The 22,964-nt window shown below is 39.9% G+C and overlaps 1 protein-coding gene across 6 annotated transcripts in view; it reads right to left on the bottom strand.

Moving 5' to 3' along the window:
- Nucleotides 1-22,964, bottom strand: part of MCC (MCC regulator of WNT signaling pathway) — a 185,795-nt gene that overhangs the window by 87,482 nt on the left and 75,349 nt on the right. Inside the window, exon 1 of one of the 6 annotated variants that reach the window (XM_071731183.1) lies at nt 8,032-8,139. The exons of the other annotated variants lie outside the window; for them this stretch is intronic. Within the exon in view, the coding sequence (XP_071587284.1) occupies nt 8,032-8,034 (3 nt within the window). The 5' untranslated portion in view covers nt 8,035-8,139. Of the gene's footprint in view, nt 1-8,031; nt 8,140-22,964 lie in introns of those variants that run through there. 6 annotated transcript variants of the gene reach the window in all.

The raw sequence follows: 22,964 nt of genomic DNA, 5'->3' as shown, positions 1-22,964 counted from the left end.
CCACATCTGCTGGTGTATGTACAAGGCATGTTTGGAAATGCAACCTGCATTTCAAAAGATCTATGAAAGCAGTGTACTTATTGTTATTTAAACAAATCCTGAGACATGAACAATCTGAAAGATCAGCAGAGGTACGAGGCTGATGAATGGTACAGAACTCTAGAACAGTACGCATTGGATGGTGGGGTCTCTAGCTCAACCTCCTGCTCACAGCAGTCAAGATTGCTCAGGACTTTTTGTAAAGTTAGGTCTTGAAAACCCCCATGCATGGAGACCATGCAGCTTCTCTGAGTAGCCAGTTCCCTTGTTTGGCTGTCCTCATAGGGAAATTTTTTCCACATGTATTCCATTAACTACCATTTCAAATTACTCTCCCACTGTGCACCTCACCAAGAGACTGACCCTCTCTGTAACTACCCTGCTTTTCTTTTGCATCAAACTGAAGTCATCTGTTATTCAGACTGACCAAGCCTCTCCTCCAGCAGCAAGAGCTCCAGCCCCTGATCATCTTGGTAGCCCTCCACTGGACTCATCTTTGTGGTACTGGGATGACCCAAACTGGATGCACAGCCATAATGGGCGTAGAAAATAATGGATCTAGATTACAAGGTACAACAGATTTAAAAACACAATGGCTTTTGTTAGCTAAACAGCTTCACCAATAATGTCCATTTGCTGCTAAGAAGTAAAAAAAAAAAAAAAAAAACAAAAAAACCCAGCAAAAAAGCTGTCCTGAGCACCCTTAAAGAAATTCAATAAGGCTACAGCAGGAAGTAGCCTCACTTCCATCCTGCCACCACTGCTTTAATAACAAACAAACCAAAAAACCTCACGTCAAACACCCAAACAAAAAAGTGCTAGATGTTGCAACTACAGAATTCATTCAACTGTCAACCTTCAAGGGTCTAATTTTAAATTTAATTAACTTATACCTGGGTAAAAGCAATGACACAACATAGTACACATGGCTTAAGCTATGCAGGGGTATTAACTTGTGAATTCCATGTTATCAAACTTCAATATCTACAAAGGGAATTCAAAATGAACTAATGACATCGGCAAATGAGAGTAAACGGGGCAGTGATGGTACACACATCACTGAATACTCAGAAGCAATATAAAAGACCTGCAAACACAGTCTGAAATTAAAGTGCAGTTGGAAAAAGGCAATATAGCACAAGATAAATACATCAACAGTGAGTTAACACAAAGGATGGCTCTGAGTGGGGTACAAAGAGTACATCAGCCAGAGAAAGAGCTGTCATTATGGAATAGGTCTTATTAGGGAGTCAGGAAGATGACAGCTTTTGTCTGTGCAGCTGAGGTAAGATGCCACCTGGAATAATCCATACAGTACTGAGAAACTGAATACTAAGCACAGACTGATGCACTAAGGGAAACCTAGAAGAAACAAACAAAACGTTAGAAGAATAATAAAGGCACTGACATGATTGTTTTGTGTAATCATTTATCTGCTCTCAGCTGCCATCTCCATCACAACAGATTTGTGCACCTGTGAACCATGCAAAGTTGAGATGCACAAACTAGGTAAGGACAATGATCAGCTAATCCCAGGGCATGGACCCAATGAGAAAATGCATTTTTGGCTCACAAGAATTTAGATACAGAAGTATAAGAAAGGGATGTATTTCACTATTATTTTCTGACTATATCATTATTAGGAATTCCAACAATCTCCCAAAAGATATTTTGAGTTTCCATTATTTAAAACATGTTGAAGAGCTACACTACACAGTAGCAGTGGACACAGATATACACAAGGTATACAGAGCACCAGTGTTAGAAACAGAAAAGAGAAATACTGCACCAGCTGCAGTATTTCTGAGGTCCTTGGCACAGTTAGTGTTCTATGATGCCTCTAAAAATTGACTTTGCATTTAGTCCTATTAATTTCTTGTCTGTAGAACATCAAAGTATATATGAAAACAAATAAAAGGAAAAATAGTTCCTCCCAAAAAATGGAAGTACAGAACTACCCTTTCCCTGAAAGCCTTAAAAAAATGTAACTCACATTTAGAACAAAATAAAATTTAGCAGTACAACTAGGTTTATATTAACAGACAGCTTGTCTTAAAACTTATGTCTGGTAAGAATAAAGGAATTGTGCCTGAATTCTCTAGAAGAGACATACTTCTCATAAATGAGCAACACTGCAGGAAAGCACATAAATAAATTAACTAGATGCCTAGTATAGTTTTAGTTGGCATTCTTGCATTAGGTTAGCATGATTTCCAGCTTGCTGCAGAAGACACCCTCAGCACATCTGCTCTTTGGATTCTCTCCCTGGTCCAGCTGTGGAGCAGGGAGCAAGAAACAGGATGGGAGCCTGGCTGCCAGCGGGGTGAACCCACCACAGTGCTCTACAGCACTGAGCAACCCAGTGTGTTCCCAGCTGGGAGAATCCCCGTCGCTTACAGCTCTTTGATCCACTCTGCTCTTCCAACTGTGCTCCAAAGACTAATTTAATTTCAGTGTGTGATTACAATGACAGGTAATCGTACATTTAATAACCAAAAAGATGTGTGAATCCAACCTGTTAAAATGAATTTTCCAAAACCTAAATGAGATGTTACATAACTCACTGGCACACAGAAAAAAAGATTGTGCCAGAGGAGGAAACTTCAACAGGTGGCTAAAAATAGCTTTTAAAAAATGAGGGAATTCACTTCCAAATGAGTGCTTCTGACTTTACTGCTTTCATGATGGCTGTAATCCAACTCAGCAAGAATGAGGTTTGCCTCTGCAGATCTGACTATGGCACAACTAATTTCAAAGCAAAGCAACTTGCAAAATCATCAAATAGGAATCTGTTCCTTATTCTGTAATGGCCAGAACACCGAGTGATTTACAGATATAGCATATAGGGTACATGCACACTCAGAACTCATCTGAAATGAGTTTTACAGTTTCCAGAAGATTCCTCATGTTGGGAGTGAAAACTGCCATAAGCCCATGGCCACAGAACTTTTTCCAGATACTTTACAATTAAAACTGTGGTTTTTAGCTCTGCTGGAAGAAAAAAAATGGACAAAAATTATAGCAAAGCTACCACTCAAATATAGAGGAAGACAAGAAAACTCTGCTTAGGAAGCAAGCCCAGGAAATTCCATGACCACTAACTTTGGTTCTTAGCCAAGAACATGGCACTAGCCTGCAACAGTGCAACAAATCCAAGCATCAAGATCATGGGAACAAACACTGCCTCCACTGTCAGAGAATGGCATCTCTTTCTCCTTCTGAAAGGCTTCTCCAGGACAGAGTAAGACTCTCAGCCAAGCTCCTTCAAGGAAACACCTGTTTCCTCACTCCTCATGACCATTCTTCGTAAGTCACTACAAAACTCAACATGCCACAGTTTGAGTTCCTTGTTATAATAATCCCTTCAATGTGTACCTGCACCTTCATATACTTTGGCATATCCATACTGCTGCTTCACACCTGCATTGTGCTTGGAGTCACTCCCACATTCTACTTCCTACTTGTGTCTTCTGTCTACACTGACAAAAAGGAAGCTATCAATGATCTGTCTCTTTGCCTGATCTCTGTCTTCCTTGGAGTGGGAAAGATAGACTCAACAGCAAGACAGAAGGGCTAACTCTTTGTGTTTCACATTGAAATTCTTCCTGAACCTTAGTATTTCTTCCTCACCAGTGTTTCTATCCATAGGTAAAGACATGACTTGCTCTTTGGGCATCTTCACTGTTCTAATTCCCCCAGAATATCTAAAACATCATAGAAGAATGCTATTGTTTTCACATCCTAGACTGTAAAACCTTTCAAAACATCTCCATTGTCTCTGTGAATTTTTTGAACCTTTCTTCACAGCGGTTTTATTCGGGTATTAATAGAGTTGTATGGGGATAGGCTCACTTTTGCCTGTTTTTTGAATTACAGAAGTCCTCCCATACAGGAGGAAAAACAGCTGTCAGGCAAGCAGGACTTCAACAGATTTCCCCAAGTTTAAATCCGAAAACTAATGGTGTAAAAATAAATGCAGCATACCTGAATTCGGAAAAGCAGAACGGTGACCCTCATGACAAATGAGCTATCTGCTACTGGCCTGTGATATGTCACTCTTGGTCTCTAGACCAAGCTTGCTTCTGCTTCCTCAGAGCATCCTGTCCATTGGGAGGTGAAATTTATTCCCCTTCTCAATGAAAGATTGAGTGAACAACTGGCTACTGGTGTTAATAAAAGACAGTCGGAAAGAGCATGTGAGCAAGCAAGAGTGTCAAGAAATACACATCTTCCTTTCCAGGCACAGACAAATGACAGCTGCTATGTGATTAATTCATACAAGGAAGAGGAAGAATGCACAAGAGGAAGGCCTGTGCAAGTGACTGAACATTAAGACCACACATACTGGCTCTTTGTTCACATTGCTATAGTGTTACACAATGACAAAGGGATGGGAAGGGAGGTGTCTAATCACAATAATAATGTGTATACTCAGCTGTAAATAGAGGATTTACCACAATGGATGAGAAAGCCAGCCTGAGCAGTTGTCTTTACTGCTAGTGAAAATCTTGCTTTTCACACAAAACAAGATGAATAAAATTTACGTAGTTAATGAACTAGTCTCCATGGAAAGTGAAAATTATTCTTTATTCTCTACTGCATTTGGGCTGAGGTAACCTATACCATGTGACCTTTTAAAACTGAGCAGGATTAGACAACATACTAGCAAAAATAAGAACACCTGAGTCTGTCTGTGGAGCAGCTGTCCTTGTGATAGCAATGAAGAAAGAGAACAATGCATCTGAACTTTTGTCACTGCTGACATAAGGTGGAGAACTGACTTAATATAACAGAGAGGTAAAAAATTATTTGTGTCTTTCCTGAGTCCAGAGCAGCAAAGAGCTCTGAAGCCATCACATTCCTCTATTTTTACTTAGAATTTGAATGCTCTCCTTTAACAGGAGGAAAAGGAATACATCAAAAAGACAAGTGGTGGCTTCTTCTTTAGGTGTGAAGTTCTGGTGTCTACTGACTCATACAGGATGGATACAGTGCTAATGTAAACCAGCCCATGCACGTCTAAGAGGAAGTGGAAAAAAACCCAGCCAAAGTCAGACACTTTGAAAGGCCTTCACCAATGTAACAATAAGCTAGACATAAAGCAAAACAAGAACTGTTCTCGCTGTTACTTTGACGATTCCAAAGAGAGACAGAGGGAATGACTGCTATACATCTTTCTCTCACTGTAACTGCTAAAAAGTCTTCAAACTTGAAAACTGGGCTGAAAGAAAGATGTTGGGTTTGCTTGCTTGCTTGTTTGCTTGTTTGTTTTTTCCCCCTTTTTTTTTAAAGTATAGGTATCTTTAAAAAATAAAAGATTGTTTTCATTTCCCAAGAGAATGTTTTCGAATACAGCTCCCTCCCAACTTCCTCAACAACAGGAAAGTAGCTAATCCCCAGGGGCGTAAAGGGAGAAGAGGACCATGTATTATGAATCTGCCTTGTCTAAGTCTCCCAAAGCAAGTAACAACTATTTAACAAAGCAGAGGTACTGTTTGCAGCATTCTTCAGAGGTGCTGGCCAACTGAAAGAGAGAACTGAGGTTTAGAAGCAATCATGGATGTAGAACAAGCAAGTTGATTAGTCCCAACACACATAAGGGAGAATGCAATGGACTGCCCTTTTCTACCTTCTTTATTGTAGACTTGGTAGCAAGAACTGCTGCTGTTTGAGCAAATAAAGTACAATTCCTCCCCTTCCTACACCTACTCCATTTCTCATGAACTCAAGGGCAGTCACAGCAGCACTGAATTAGAGGGCTACAGGAGTCTTTCCCCTTGCATCCTTTCACCCAAGATGGAAATAAAGCAAATGCATCACAGGCTGCTGGGGCTTACCCGTACTAGCATGCACAAGAGCTGACTCGTGATATTTGCTTGCTTTTCTAGTAAAAGAATGCAATGTATGCAAAAATGTGGAAGCAGGTTAATACTGTAAACATAGCTTTTACACAATGACTGAGATTAAAGGAGAAATCTTAATGAAAAAACAAAAAAAAACCCACCCTGTTTTTTTTTCAGAACACTTTATTAGCTTTCTCTGTTGCAACAGATGACCTTTGCATGGGCACTGCCACACACAGACAAGACCTATGCAGCCTGGCCCAAAAGAGTTTATGCCCTAGATAAGAACATGCCGAAAGTAGTCTTCCCTCAAATGCAGTGTATTTGTATGTGTGGTCTAAATGCTAATGATTAATTTAATTAAGGATTACCTCATTTTTTGTTTGTCTGTAGCTATCTGTACTGCCAGCTAGGTTCACGTCAGAACAGCATTTACAATGAACCTGTATTTGGCATTACAATAAATGCACTGATGTGAATTAAAAGGACTGATAACTAAGAGCAGGTCTATTCTTGCAGCTGACCTGTGCCATGTATCCAGGTGGCAATGAAAGTATAATGTCAATCAAAATGTAATGCTAGGTATGTTTTATGCTCAGGTAAAATTAGTAAAAAAAGATTTTCCAATGCTGTCAACACCTCATTCTTTGCAAACTGTACTTCAACATAAGTGCAGGTAGAATTTTTAAGTCATTGCTTTTTAAAAATAAGACTTTTTAAGCTAAGGAGTTCAATACACTTTATTTCCAGAATACAACTGTTGCTAAAATGTTATGAACATCCGATATAAAATAAACTTGTTGCAAGGATGAAGGCAATTGAAGGTGTGGAGAAGCTTACAGACAATAGGGAAGAAACAGGTTTACTATGACATGAGGTTTGTTTGGTTTATCCTATAAAAGTAAGGTTTCCCAGTAACTCTCTAGATGTTGCACCCATTGACTTCATAGTAAGTCAAAATTTGTTCTAGTTTTTAAAGTTTGAATACTCAGCTCAGCCATGTAATTCATGTCACCTGTATGTCCAACATGTGAGCTCCTACCATGCTTTTGCTAAAGCTCTCACTCCTAATATTCCCCATGCCTGAAATCTTTATATCCAGGCCACTTAAATGCACCACCAGCACTTCCTCTCCATCTAACCTACATTTATCTCCAAAATACTTGGTAGCAATCTCAGTGTAGAGCTGAAACAGAGTTTCCAAGACTGCTCCCAATCCTTTCTGAGACACGCAGCAGCTAACTACTCACCCCCATGTTCACATAAAGGAAGTTACAGTGCAGAAAGAAAGCAGGATCACGGTAGAAGCTGTTGCTCCTCCCAGTTAAGATCACGCAGAGGTTAAACACGCAGAATGGGGACATTTACCATCCAAAGCTTTACACTCTCATGTTAATACACAGATTTTAAAAAGTCATGTTTTGTTCACACACCCTAGCACCTGTCTACGGTCCCCCTAAAGGTACTTGTCCCGTTATGCAGTAGGGTGAAAAAAGCTTTAGTTGCAGAAAATGGAAGTGAGGTTGTGGCGTTAAATAAACCGCACCCGGTCACCAACCATCTGCCTTCTTGCTGCCTTACCTGGATCTCTCATCCTCAGCACGGCAGCGGGTGCCGACGGGGTTGCCCAGCACGCAGGACTCCTCGCACTAACAGGAGCCTCCTCCGTGTCCCCCCCCCCCCAGCCCTCCGGGCCCCCACCCCCTCCCCGCCCACTCCTCCTTCCCCGTCTCGCCCTTCCCCCCTGCCTGGCCCAAACCCCATTGCCACAAAGGAAGAGCTGCAGGTCAAGGAAAGCGAAGTTGCTGCCGGGGTGCGATCGCAGCGGAACGCTGAAAGCCAGAGAAAGTTGTGGGAGCAGAAGGGGGGAAGGCAGGCTGCTGGAAATAAAGATGCCTTAGTACTCTTCCCTCGTGATTAGAGAGCTGCAGCAGGACACAGCGGCCGCTCCGCCCTGCTTTTACAAGAAAAACGCATCAATAAACTAAACTGGAGTTTGTTTCCCCCCGCCCTGATCCGCGCTCCCGGCTGCGGGTTGCCCTGCGCAGGCACGGGAGGGACCCGCCGGCGCCAGGGAGGCCGGCAGCGCCCACCAGCCCTACCCTGCCCGCCGGAGCTAGGGCCCCGAGTCCTCCGCAGACAAAAATACCATGCACTGTTAGCAGTCCTTCCAGCAACTGTGCGCTTCCTCTGAAAAACCTTTCTTGTAGCCATAGCGGGAAAGGAACGGGCGAGAGCTACATGCCTTAGATGAGAGGAGTGGCCAGTCCAGGAACTAGCCCTTCAAGTACACACAGAGTCAGTCTCACGCTTCCCCAACAGCCTTCTTGTTGCCTTCTTCAAACAGGAGGAAAACCACCTCTCACACTACCCCCTCTTCATCTGAAAACTTCAAGCTACGCGGTATGCCATGAAGCATGGTGGCCTGAACCACCACCAACCCATCTCTCACCAAGTTCCTCCAAGCAGCAAATACAAGGCTGAAGTGGTATTTCGTGTAATTACGCATTTTTGGCCATTAATTTCTCTTGCTACCTTCCCCACAGGCCTCCATATTGTAGTTACTTATTTCTGCTTCATTTACAATATATTGAGAATGTCACAAAATCCAGCAGAATACCGATTAATGGTGAGAATTTCTGCTTTCCTGTTTCTTTATGAGAGCTTCTTATCCACGTGAACAGGAAACCTTGTGGTAATCAGCTTTCTCCCTTTTGTTAAAAACATCGATGCTGACTGCCTGGGAAGCAAAAACAAATCCATCCTGAGTTCAAAGGCATTTCTGAACTCCAGTTGTTTCTCTGACAATGCAGTGTTACAGAGCAGCTGATTTTTTTTTTCCCCAACAGCAGAGCAGCAACTGCACTTAAACCCGCTCACTCAAGAAACAAAGCTTCTTATATGTGCCTCTGAAGAACCATGCCCTTACCTTCAAACACTGCTTACTTGTCCCATCACCAGTCTTCCATTAGCTTCTTAAGTCTAACAGACTCTGAAGTTTTTCAATCAGTGCAGCCAAAGGAAGCATTAGCTCCTTTCACAGCCTCGGCCTCTGCAGCATAGGAAATACCTTAGCTTCAGCCTTATCTCTGAGTCGATCCCCCTGCTTTCAACTGGAATATGATGAACATGTGAGGGCAGGACTTCTCCATCGAGACTCATCTCGTATCAATAAGAGCTTTCAGGATGACCCAAGCCACAGATTACTTTACGTCTCAACGGTACTTTGCAGACCTTATCTGTAGGCTGGAGAGTGTTGGCCTTTGCGTATCAGATTTCCAGATTAGCAAAAGATTTATTTTCAGGTGCTCACATCTGTAGTAAATTTTCAAGTAACAAACCTAGAATAAATGTACATACACAGCAACAAGAGGATAAAAAGCTCTACGGTTCAGCATAAGGTTAGAAGTCACAGGTTAGGTACAGAGGAGAAGGAGAAACTATTATTTCAATAAAAACAATGCATATTCATCTGGTTTTGCAATGCCAAATATCACCCTGACAAAAAGGTGCTACATTACTTAACAAGAAATGTAAAAGCACAATGGAAGATAGTCTACTTTTCCATAAATTAATTGAGTTCTGAAACCTAAATCTATAGTTGTCATCATTAGTAATGAAAAAAAAAAGAAACAATGAAAACGTGACATTTACAAAATGATCCTAAAGCTCAGCAGAAGACCTATACATTGAACATACATCACTGTCAATACTCAGCTTATAAATGTCACTGTGCTAAAATCCATTTCAAATAAAGTTCTGGGCTGTAGATCCTAACAACACAGCCAACTTCCATACATCACAATGTAGACTGTCACATTGTTATCAGTATACGATCCTTTAAATTTGAAAATCAATGTTGTTTGTTTGTGTTTTTTGTTGTTTTGTTTGTTTTGCTTTGGTTTTAGTTTGGGTTTATTTTTTCATTTGTCATAGTTGGAAAAGACCTCTAAGATCATCACGTCCAACCCTGAATAAAATGATCCTCTTCCTGTTGTTCTAAAGACAAACTGGATTATAACTGGATCTTAATAAGCTTTTTTTTCAATCATTACTTTTTAAATCTGCATTTTTGTTTTAGAGGAAGTATATCAATATCCATCCAAACCACACCAAATATCCAGCCAAATCATATAAACAAAACCAGCAAGGGGTGTCAGAGAAAAATACAATAAAAAGCAACAGCTCTATACACAAATTTCCTTTGGACGTGTTGCAACATATTCCTCAGATAATCACCAGAAAGATGTGCTGTTGTACCAAAAACCTCTATTGTGCCCAGTGCTCCTGAATTACATCAGAACAGTTAGCAGCTTGGTCTGACCTATTTATGCTCCCTCTTTTAATGGGCATAGCTGATTCCAAGGAAGAGCTATGCAGACCATCTGCTGGAAAGACATTTGAAAAATGTTTAGAAGACATAAAAGATAAAAGATAACACTGAGTGCAGGATTTATTATTTTTTATTAAAAGGCTTTCTCAGTAATTTTTTTAATTAGCCTTGTTGAGTAAAATTTATGTACCACCTCAGATGCATTATTTGTTTGACTGAGGAAAACACTTAACAGACTCATCATCCTACCCCAGACTCTGCAAAGAAAGGAAGGAAATCTACAGTAACCAGCAAACTAATTAATATTACATGACAAACACTCTACCCATAGTAACTCTATCATTTGAATTGCTCCAAATAAAACTAAGTATTAGAATAGACAGATAAATTGGGGCAGGGCACTAAATGCATAGAATGGTGCTGACTGAAACCTTATTAAAATGGGAGCAGTGCTCTGACATGCAACCCATTCTTGTCCTTCTTTGAAAATCACATCTTCCCTTCCTCAAAAAGCAATGTGTCTGGCAAAACAATAATTTCTGGGAAGCAATGAACTCAGGGGGAAGGGAGCTTTATATATCACAAACACAGCAGAAAGCACTGCAGTAACATTAAACAGTTCAGTATGAGGAAGAGATTTCAATCTGCAGAACTAAAAACTAAGTGGTTTATTTAAGGAAGCAAACAAACAAAAAAGAAACAAACACAACAAAAACCATCAACTTTTAAAGCTGTTAGTTTCTTCTTTTGTATTTTTATATATGGACTTGTATGGAACAGCTTTCACATATTTCATGCATACAAACTCTGTCTGAAAACCTAGCCTCAGTAATTCTCATGCAAACAGGATTGAACTTCTGCTACTCAGGTATTCAGACTTAGCCTAAAATGTACAGGTAAATCCATTCCTCTAACCAGCACTTGTAAAAATAAAGGGAGAGATGAAGATTTACCAGAACAAGTATAGAGCTCTTTACACATATCTAAACTGCTAGGAAAAAAAAAAAAAAGTTTACAACAATACCAAATAAATCAAATTGCAGTAAAGTTTTGACCAATATTGACTGAAATTCCAATGACAGAAACAGACTAAGTATTCACTTGAACAGAGCCAGCATCATATAAAAGGCTTTAAAGCAGGAGCAGTTTAGTGCAAACTGACCCATCTATGTTGTCCTTAATTCTACATTAAGAATGTAATAATACACAACATATATATTATAAAATATGTAATACATAATAACAACACACACAATACATAGTAATAACATAATTCTACATAACACACAATTCTTCATGGAGTGTTTTTATTATTCCCATTTCTAAATCTGCATGAAGTGCTGCCCCAGTTTAAAACAGATTCTACTGATTTACCTTAAGTTAGCCAAGAATACCTGAATTTCTGGCATTTTCAATTCCCCAGTCTCCCCTTGAATTAAATCCATGTTGCACAAATACATAATTTTTAAAGGTTCGTTTTGCTTACCACACTGACCTATGGGAAAGGTCTTCATGCCCTGGAAAACAGGCAGCTCTATTACAGTATGAGCCACACAAGCACGCAAGCTGATTCGGGTGTGTCGGTGATAAACAAGTATGGACAGTGATTGCATGGAACTGGTTGCATTAGAGTCACAGAATTTAAAACCAGAAGAAACAGTGATGATCTAATCTGACCTCCTGCATAACACAGGCTGTGTAACCCCACCTAGCAATTACCTGCCTCTGTGACAAATTTGATACGGTAACTCCCCAACACTGGTTTTGCCAGATCCATTTTGAAACCCTCACCTACAATGCTAATTTGAAGCATGCTACATCAGGCAGATTTTGCACCTCCCAAGCACACTTCCCAGGAGATGGAGGGATGTTCCCTTCCAGATCTAGAGGCTACTGCCATGTGTTACCACTTGGGTTACTCTGACAGAGCAATCCCCTTGCTAACCTGCACAGAGCAGCTGAATTAGCTCACACCCCAGAAAACAACTGCCCTTCTAGTGCCTCACTGAGTGCATGTTCTGGATGCAACACTTGGACATAGCACCAACAATTGCAACTGTCAAGGCAGCAGATAAAGCCCAAGTCACTGTTTTAGCTCAAGCATTTGTACCTAAGATATGAGCAACACCTGGGGATGACCCAAGGCAGTTCTCTTGTATGACTTCTGTGGTCTTCCACAAGCCTTGTGAGCACGTTATCCCACAGTTTTAACACTGACATGAAACAACCTGAGCAAAACATTTATCCAACTTCAAGTTGGTTTTGGCATTGTCACGTAAATCATTCAGATATACTAGCAGATACCTACCCTTTCAATACAAACATTTTAGGAAGATTTATGTTGCAGGTATGTTTTGTAAGTACAAAGAAATGTTTGCCACAGAGACAATATCAATTGGATTGACAAGATAAAATTACTTCAAGTTTTCATGTTCTTCATTAAATCAGGTTTTGTACATATTGGATCTTTCACACTATTATTTCAACAAATTTGTTTGACAACCTAAGCCCATATATGGACAAAATATATTTAAACTGAGTTTTAAAGTCCTGCTTTCTTTAGAGTATAGGATTTTCCAGTGAATCCATGTGCATGTTAAATTTACAGCTCTACAAGATTTTAAAAGCTTGGGACTGGGTGGTGTTTTGTGCTTTTTTCAGGTTTCTTGGTGGTTTTTTTTTTCTGGGTGGGGGGAGTGTGTGTTTCTTTGCTTGTTTTTTAAGTTAATACATTCCTTATATCCCCAGGCATTCATATACTGAGAAAACTCTCTCAGAAAAACCATTTGTCTTCTGACTGCAGCCTACACGTTCTCTGCTTGGAATTCACTCCTTCAGTATTTGTCACGAATCAAAACAAAAGAAGATAACCAAAGTGGTCTACCTCAGAAATCCATCTTCAAGTTAACTCTCTCTCTCAGCCTTTGAGGTGCAGCACTATCAGCAGATCAAGCATTAGACAGAAAGCTTTACCATACCGTCTCTATTTTCCTAGTCACTTCATACAATAAAAACTGTTTGGAAGAGCTTCAGCACTACGTATTGCTTGGAGTCTGAAACACCATTAGAGTTATAAGACCTACAGTGCTGTAACCTTTTCTCCTTTTGCCCCCTCAGGTAACAACAGCTTAACTATACTGTTAAAGAAAAGGGTTTTTTCTGATTTTTTTCCTGCTACTATATGAATGAATAAGCTAGCTAATATATTAAATTCTGCTTCATTTATCACTAACAAAACCTCCAGTCAATCTCAAAAAGCAGAAATATTTCTGCAAGATACAGAACAAAACCACCATGTGCCTTTTACATTTCAAGTTTTGGGTTACACATATGGGGCTAGATGTTTGATAGAGACTGAAAAATGCAAAGATAAAATCCCTAACAAAATACAAAGGCTTTTCTATTTCACTGGTGTGTAGGTACATTTTTTGGCAGCTTCCAACCTGACACCCATCACAGAGGCAGACACAGTAAATCAGGTCTCTGTTCTGGAGCCACATCTGCCTAATCCCTGTTCAAGATCATATTCATTCCACCAAAAGTTTTTTAAAAACATTTTCAGCACTTATCAGAGACATGGTCAACTTGTAAGTGTGTAATAATTACAAGTGCATAAACAAAAGCCAACAGCTGTGCTAGTTCTTTTTCAAATACAGTAATCCTTTAGGGAAAACACTGTCAGTATAAAATACTGTTTTCATACAATTATTTTTTTTTTATAAAAAAAGAAACCAACAGACACAGAGAGCATGAGAGCACATAATACTTAAGCAAAGAGAGAGATGAGGTTTTATGGGCCAACAGGCAATATGGCTTGAGGGAGAAGTTTCCAGCAGAACAGTCTGATCACAGGTCACTGATTTAGATGTAAGAAGTTATCAAGTATTACTTTAGCTTTTAATTTTTTAAAACCCACTAAGTTGTATTGACTCCATACTTCCATGATATCACACTGTTTTCCGCATTTCAGATGGGAAAATAGTTTTAAATAGATATATGTTTGAAAAAGCAAGGCTGTGTGGATGTCAGTTATCACCATCCTAACTGCAAAAAAAGTGTGTTTTGGTGTTCATAAAACTTGGCATTTAACAACTCTCATGCTGAAGTTTTATTTGCCACTGGATAAACCAGGTAAGGTGGATTATAGTAGATGATTACTGGTGTTTGGCTCAGCTGTTGTAAAAACAACCTTGCCTGCTCACCATTAGCAACTTATAATGAAACACAAAAGCATTTCTTGTTATAACAAAAACTTAAGCTGTGTCCTTTTCCAGACTGTGACGGAGGGCAGGAGGCATGGACTGACTCACACAGCCAGGAAGAGTTAGACATGCAACTGAAGCAGTTCTTCCCCCTCACCGACCGACCCCTCCAAGTACCTCTGAAATGCAAACCTCTTCCTGAGCCATCCAAGCTTCTGAATAACGCCCAGAGTCTGACTGCACCACTGCATAACAATGCAAGCCAGGAGGCTGAGCCAGACCTCTTACAGGCAACAGCAGCCTCAGAAATCTGGCAAAGCAGATGGACAGTCCCAGCCATAAAAACTCTTCCTGAGAGCATCATTGACAGATCAAAATAACCTCTTTTAAAAATGCTTTTGACTTCCCCCAAGAGGTTCACATACGCTATGCAGAGGTACGTGTATTCACCACACGCATATATATTAAAAGCAGATCACACAGCTTACTCAGGTGTGAAATAACAAATTAGTAACTAAGTAAATTTCACACTTGCATTTTTCAGCATCAGGTGTGATCCCTACAGTCTTACCTACCACAGTTACTGAAAAGTATGACCCTGATAGCTTCTGTACTTTTTTTTTCAGCTCAGTTATACTCTGTTGTATCACAGAGATATAAATGCTAGTCTAAATTTAAGCCAAAATCAAAGGCATTATTTTTTTACCCAAAACTACTACTGCAAAAATACTTTTCCTGCTTAAAATAGCCCCATCTTAGAGTCAGTTTCTCCCTGGTGTCACAAAATTATTCCCTCTTACACCGTTGTATGAGTACAATTACTGTTGCAGAGAGATCTCCCCACCAGTTTCCCTTATTGTTGTCTCAAAAATTTCCCAAGAATTACTTCAGTACTTCCATACATGCAAAACAGATTTGTTTGCACGTGCACTAAACACTTGGAAAAACCCTGGCTCATGAACACATTTCCTCCAGTCAACAGTGGCATTAACCTTACTTCCAAATATTTTACTAAGTAAGTATTTACAGAATTATGTCACCTTCCTATGCTTCACCTGGACAATCTTACATCTTAAGTTTGGAAAATAAAGTAAAATAAGCAGGAAATATTAAGAAAATAGGCCCCTAAAATGTTTCTTGGGAAGTGGTTGAACAAACACAAGAAACAACATGTTAATCTGAGGGTCAGGATATTAAATGATAATTTACTCAGGTATGCAAAGGCATTAATGAGCTAAAATAAAACAAAGATGAGTGGCAAGAACAATCCAAGGCTGCAACGAGAAAAGTAATTAGACTACATAAGGAAATCTTGACCATTAAGGAAAAAAAAATAATTACTATTGTCTCATAATACCCTCCCCCCCCCACCGAAAGTGTGACACACTGGAAATGATCAGACAAGCTCAATACAAACAAAAAGGTAGCTTCACACAGTGTGCCACCAGGCTATGGGATCACACTCTAGATACGCTGTTGATACTTTCAGTTTGCATGGATTCAAAGAACATTTCCATTATGCAACAAAAAATCTTACAAAAATCATTTAGCAGAACGTCCTACCCCAAAGCAACTGCATTTTCTGAAAGCTGTCTGGTGAACACAGCTGGTGGGGCACAGCAGCACCTCAGTGTCTTACTTCTTAACACATTTTTTCTCAGCCATCATCTGAAACCAGACTGTGGGGTAGCTGGATTTCTGGTCTGACTGTCTTATCTCTTAGATGAGTCTTAAGAAACTATCTTCTTGTTTATCAGTTTAAATTTTACAGCTCCCGATTGATTTTCTTTCCTAACATGTTCCATTTCAACATGGAATTGCTAGGTTCCACCCCCACAAGCTGTTTCGAGACCAGTGTGTGCAGCCTATTTGTTCAGATCAGATAGGACAAGGTGCCCTGCAGGCAGGAGAGAGAACCCTCCAGAAGCAGAGCAGCCACTAGTAAAAAAGAAACTCCCCTCTACAAACAGGAAAGCACCAGCCCTGCTCCTGCTTGCTGCCCGCAGCATTCCAGCTCCTCACTCATGCCAAACCACTTGGTTTGTGTGCCAGCTTGTTTGGCTGCTGCTTTAGTGGGCAGGAACAGTTACTTTTACCTCAGTTCCCCTCAGTGGAAATTCACTTGTTTTCACTAGCATCAACAAACTCTTGGGGTATAATGGCTGAAAAGAAATAAAATGTGGAAGAGCAAAAAGAGGAAAAGGAAAAGGAGAGGAAAACAGATGGAGGGAAGTTCTTTAGGAAACTGAGGACTGGAAGCTGAAGACTGGAAGCCCCAAGTTCAACACAACACAGCAGAAGAGGAAGGTAATGAGATCAGTCATAAGTCAACAAGGAGACCACTTCAGGCATACACAGAGGTTTTATCTAGGTATCTTTGTGATTTAGGTAGCTAAACAGCATAAAATTTTAGTAGTAAACACTAGGGGAATAGAAAAAAGCTGTGGAGGAAGGTAGAAAAAAGCTTGAAAGGAGGATTTTCCTTTGGGAGAATAATAGCGGTTATATATACAACACAGAACAGTTAATCTCAGGCAGCAGATTATGGAGTACAAGATTAGGATTTCTGAGGAGTTTAAAATCCTTGAAGCTGGAATCACATCATCATATGAGTTTCATACATAAAATGAGCCAAAAATGCAGGATGTGAAGGAAGAAAGGATAGCTTAGTTTTAAACAAACTGCAACTGAGTGCAGAAAATACCTTGTGGGAGTGAAGAGAGGAGAGATGAGCAGCAGAGGTATTTCCATGCAGCTGCAGTCTTAACTACCCTATCAGAGAAAAGTGCCCAGTAAACATTACAGGGGAGGGAGGTTTGTGCCTACAGAAGGGAAGTGTTCACTGGTAAGCTACCTGTTGGCTTTCCACTGCCAAAGAAACCAGGGCTGCAGGGGAGAATCTGAAGAGGTAGCGGACTCTCTCAAGAGCAACTCTGCAGCACAAACACAGGTATGAAGACCAGTGAGTAAGAGTGGATACCCTTCACTCCCAGTTAATGAACCAGGCCCCCAGGACTACTAATCCTTCTAACAGGAACATTTGGCTTGTTCTCTGGTTATATCTTGACCTGATGAGATTAGTAATTTTAAAAAGACTGCTGGAAGAAAAGATTGCAGCTGAAATGTGAGATTACAGATAGCTAAACTATGTAATGGCTACAGTGAATCCCTACAGTTTATACCCCAGTGAAAATTCAGCCCAAAGTGGGTTAACTGAAAACTAAATCTCTACTCTAAGTTCTCTAGGTCTTGTATGTTTGTCTAACAGAAAAACAGTCAAATTTTATCCATGTGTGCAGCAGCACATCAGCAGAATTTTAAACATCACGTGAGCACTGTGCCATGAAGAGTTTCCACTCTGACAGCAGCAATGATTTACTAACACTAAACATTGGCATCCTTTAGGCAATGGCCAGCAGCATGAGATACCAGATGAATGAATTTCTTTGCTTACATTTATTTACTTACTTACCTACTCATTTCTCTCTGAACATCTCTTCCAAAATAAAGCAACACACAATGTCTCAAAAAGACCCAAAGGAGACAATATGCTACCAACTGTTACGGAGAAACATTCAATATGTGGAGAAAGATTGGACCAGACATGCTGGCAGAACCCTCTCTTGGCAATGAAGGTTTTTCAATCAGAAACAAAATGAAGTCTGTTTCAAAAGAAGGAAATACTTGTCTTTAACAACAATCTGTAAACTCAAGGAAAAACAAAGCTAGCACAGAAATGGTCTCATGTGATAACTCATGATTACAGATGCTTTTTCATGAGGATTATTATAGTTAATGATTCAAATGCATTTTTTGTATGAAATATTACATCTGCTCTCAGCCAGCTCTAAGGAGATAAGACAGGTTCTTTTAGGGACCCTTGGCAGAATGATGATGGCGCTAAATCGCGATTAGAATGGCACAAGATCTCTACAAGCAGAATCAGTGTAGTACAGCCTCTAAGTAGCATAATACAGAATGCATAATATGACATAGCTGAGAATTTTTAGTCACCTAAGTAATACAGAATTTATAATACAACTGAACTTGTAATTTCTAATCACCTGGACCCCCTGCAGGTTGGGCCAGATCTTTATAGCTGATTTGGTGTATCAGTAACAGCCATAATTTAGTCTCAAAAATCAGATAAAGGAATACAAGTCTCTTAGTCCATGGAGGAAGCAGAGGATAGTGGGGATGTCCCTGCCTACCAGAGGGTCCTGTTTCTCACTGACCATCAGCAGCTCTGGTCCAAGTTCCCCAGTTTGGGCTTGTCACTGCCTGAGTTTATGGAGGGTGCTGTGGATGTCATAGGGCTGCCCTGATCTGTGATGGGGTCATCACCACCACTGTCTTGGCCAAGTGCCTGGGACCCACAAAGCTGCAAAGGAAGGGAGTTATTGACCTGGTGCCCAGGGAGGGGAAGAAGAAATATGTTTGGTTTATCTGCTTGGTGCACAGGACACTCAGGGCCTGATAGCAAGAAAAAGGGAACGAATATGTGACCCTCTTGGTTGCAGAGTGTGGCTGTGTGTGTTATAACATGGAGTTAGTTATGCTAACCACATTACCAGGGCTTGAGAGCAAGGGGGTACTGGTGACACCTGTGCACCGTGATGTCAGAAGACAAATGATGATACATCTGAGCACATATCTGAATAGAATTAAAGTGTAACCAAGATTCATGCTCTTTCCCTTAAGAAAGCCAAATAAATCACTTTGAAGTTTCCTGTAGTATTCAGGAGCACAGTTTTTGCTGTGAATACTTTGGCAGAGAGGAATACCCATCAGAGCAATGTTGCCACAGCAAAAAAAAAAATCTTCACTCCCAAAAAGCCATACACTATACACAAACTATACACTGCCAAAGCGCTGGTATGTACCCATGCTCAACACAGACCTTCTGCACATGTCCAATAAATTGAACAAAACTCCAAAGAGATTTTCAGTACATACACCTAGATTTGGTGATTGCCTCCCAGCATCAGAAACTGGACTAACACAAGAACAATTCACACAGTCTGGTTCCAGTTGCCACTCTTCCTAGGGGCATTTAAATGTAAGCTGAGAGTAAAGCAGGCTGAACTTTTTTACTAAAGAACACATCAGTCTCCAAGAGCCTATGATAACAATCTCATCAACAGTGAAAAAGGTATTGTTGTTCAGTGATAGGGATGTCTGCATTTCAGCAGACTCTTACCTCCTGTTTCTTTCCAGTCACTAAAAGTCCTAAAGGGGATGGTCTGAGGAGTGAGTTGGTCAATCAGTGCATGCATATTCACCTAGCAGTTCCATCCATGACGGAGGGATTTTGTTATACAGCAGGTTGAGAAAAATGCAACAGTTTTGCACAGTGTAAATTCACTTTATTTTGACAACACTGCAGCACTGTTGTTGAAGATGAGATCTTCCTTATCTTAGAAACACAGAAATACCCTGGACTGTTAGAGTGTCTTCCATCAGTGTTTTCCAGGTCATGCTAATATTTGCTTATATCCAACCTTACTTTCTTTAAGAAGCAAAAAGACGACCTGCCCACAAGAATGTTCAAAATACGTGGCACAATCAAGGCCAGCACTATTTTTCTTATCGTAAGAGACTGAAAGTCTTCATGCCATCTTCTCTCTTCTCTTAAAATTCCATATTCAACCACATAGCATGCTGTATCTGGTTACAATTCGCTGTTAACTACTGGCAAGTGAGAAATGAGAGCTTCGTTTACAGGATATGACCTCTTATCTGTTACATTCTTTGTGTGCAGCCAAGTCCATTATGAAACATTATTTAACCACTTCTGCAGCTTGTTAGTCTGATTTCCAAAAGGAAATCCTGCTCAAATTCAGGCAAATTTTCTTGACAGCTGTGAGACTTTAAACTGTGTATTACAGCCTATCCTTGCCAGCTTGTCAGTAACTCTGAAAGGAATGGCATGAATAGCTGTGATTTAGAAGTGAAATTTAATCAGTAATCAGTATGGTTTTAGTTTATGTTCTGTTCTAAATTTGCTTTGAGATTATTTAACCTAGTTAGCATATCTTAAAATGTCCAAGCTACACAGGACTATACTACATGTCAACTCTATTTGCACTGACATGTGGTCTACTCTATAATGAACAACTCATTGGCACTATCTTTTGTAAAGCCTGTTCAAATTTGAAATATAAAGAGGCAAATTCTTCATTAATTTTAAGTGGCTTAATAAAGTATAGTTGTGTTGATATTTTCTTTTCACTGTAACCAGTAGCCACACATAATTTTCAGCACTGATCATTCTTCAGGAAAAAAAGCACTCTCCTTTCTTCTGCCACATAAATTACACAGAAAAAGCTTACCCTGGCCGGTAAAACTGACAAAATTTAAAAAGACATCCAGGCATGAAGAGCAATAGTGAGGCTTCATCATTCTACCATGTTCACCTTCACATCAACAAATACCATATCTGATTCTTCAATTACTGTGGCAAACTCCAAGTGACTACTGTAGCTTCAAAATTAGTCCCTAATCTGATATAATGTTAATGGCCAGAACTGCAATATGATAAAGCATCCAATCACCCAATTTCAAATGGCATTCAGGTAGACATTCTTTTCAGTGAGGTTTGACTTCAATATTTTTTCTTGTAATTTAAAAAACAGATTTTAATTGGATAATGTATCCAATCTCTGACATCAGTTAACCTGTTAAATTGAGTTGTTCCAGATGTGCTAATGAATACCTCGGTGATCTACTAAAGAAACCCTGAAAGTAAAGTCAGAAAAGCTGGGCATTTATTTATTTACTGAGGCAAAATGTTTACCAAATTAAACCTGAAATGGTACTTAAATTCAGTTGACCAAACCAAATTTATTCTGCAAAAGACATTTCATGTAGTTCTTTTTGAACATAATTTCTAGCCATTGCAACTTCCAAATCAGAGGCCTTGTTCTGGGCCCCTCATTTCAAGAAGGAACAGGAACTACTTGAGAGAGTCCAGCACAGAGCCTCCAGGATGATGAAGGAAGTGGAACATCTCCCCTATGAGGAAAGGCTGAAGGAGCTGGGGCTTTTCAGCGTGGAGAAGAGGAAAATGAGGGGCAACCTCACGAATGTTTATAAATACATAAAAGGTTGAGTGCCAGGAGGATGCTGCCAGGATCTTTTCAATTACGCACAAGAGGCAACAGATACACGCTTGAGCACAGGAGTTCCATGTGAACACAAGGAGAAATTTTTTACTGTGAGGGTGACAGAGCACTGGCACAGGCTGCCCAGGGAGGTTGTGGAGTCTCCTTCCCTGTGGAGACATTCAAACGCCCCCTGGACACGTTCCTATGTGACCTGCTGTGGGTGACCCTGCTCTGGCAGGGAGGGTTGGAATCATTCTTTTGAGGTCCCTTCCAACCCCTCACTTTCTTTTTGTGATTCTGTAAAAATAGTATCTAGAAAATAGGCACACTACCAGGAACAGTCTAGAGCAGTTACTTAAGAACAACAAATTTATGAGAGCGATTCCAGTAAAAGCAGTTTTCTGCTGCTCTGGAAAATCCTCAGACCAGAAGATCCCCTTCCCATTTCAATAAAATATTCTTCCTTATTTACCAAGAAGTTGGTAACAATAGCCAACTGCGCAATAGTTACAATTTATACAGTGCTTAGCAGTAGGACATCAACCTGCTCACTTCTACAGTCTTATTTCTAATAGTGGGCAAACTAAAACAGAGATAAGGAAGCCAGTTCAAAGCTAATTAACTAAGACAGTATTCTGTAACAACCAAGTAATATTATACTAAGGTGTCAAAATAAGAGCTTACAATGAAATCAAGTCTTACTGAAACCTAATCAGTAAATAAAAAGATTTATTACAGGATATCACAAGGAAAATCCTACAACACATTTCTGGATCCTACACAAAACTGATCCCTACAAACATCACTAACTTGTTACCTGTGCAAAAGAATTCAGGTCCTGTGGATTTCATAGAATGTGTTACACAAAGGGGCAAATAAGACATGGAAAAATTACAGAAGGATAGCAGATCATACCAATGGAGGAAAGAGGCCTTATCCAAGAAGATCCATATAATACAAGATTTTAAAAAACTCTTCCAAAAGAAGTAACTGCAACAACAAAAGCCTCCTAAACACTTTTCCACCACTTGAATATATATCCATAACTTGGATTTAACTCAGCCACTCACTGAAGACAACTGCTACTTTTGGTCCTTCTAGCACTCCTTATTTTTTCAGAATTACTTTTCAGAAATCTTTATAAACACCCAGGATACACACATAAGAAAGATTATTCTTAAATGCATTTATTTAAAAAACAGAATCGTAGTTCTCATTGGCACTAGTGTTTCCTCTTTAGTAGAAGTATTCCCAGAAGTATTTAGCATTATCTATAAAAGTTTATCAAATCTTTGACTCCAGGCAAATATCCTGAAAACACGTCACAGTACTTTGTAACTAAGCCACGTATTTCTGACTGTAAAGTTTACTATTTAGTAGAAACATGGGACATTTCTCTGGAAGCTACTAGGGGCACAAATTCCTTCCCACTGCAAGATCA

Source organism: Heliangelus exortis, chromosome Z, assembly GCF_036169615.1.
Source record: "Heliangelus exortis chromosome Z, bHelExo1.hap1, whole genome shotgun sequence".
Taxonomy (NCBI): Eukaryota; Metazoa; Chordata; class Aves; order Apodiformes; family Trochilidae; genus Heliangelus; species Heliangelus exortis.
This window is presented reverse-complemented; position numbering and strand designations above follow the sequence as displayed.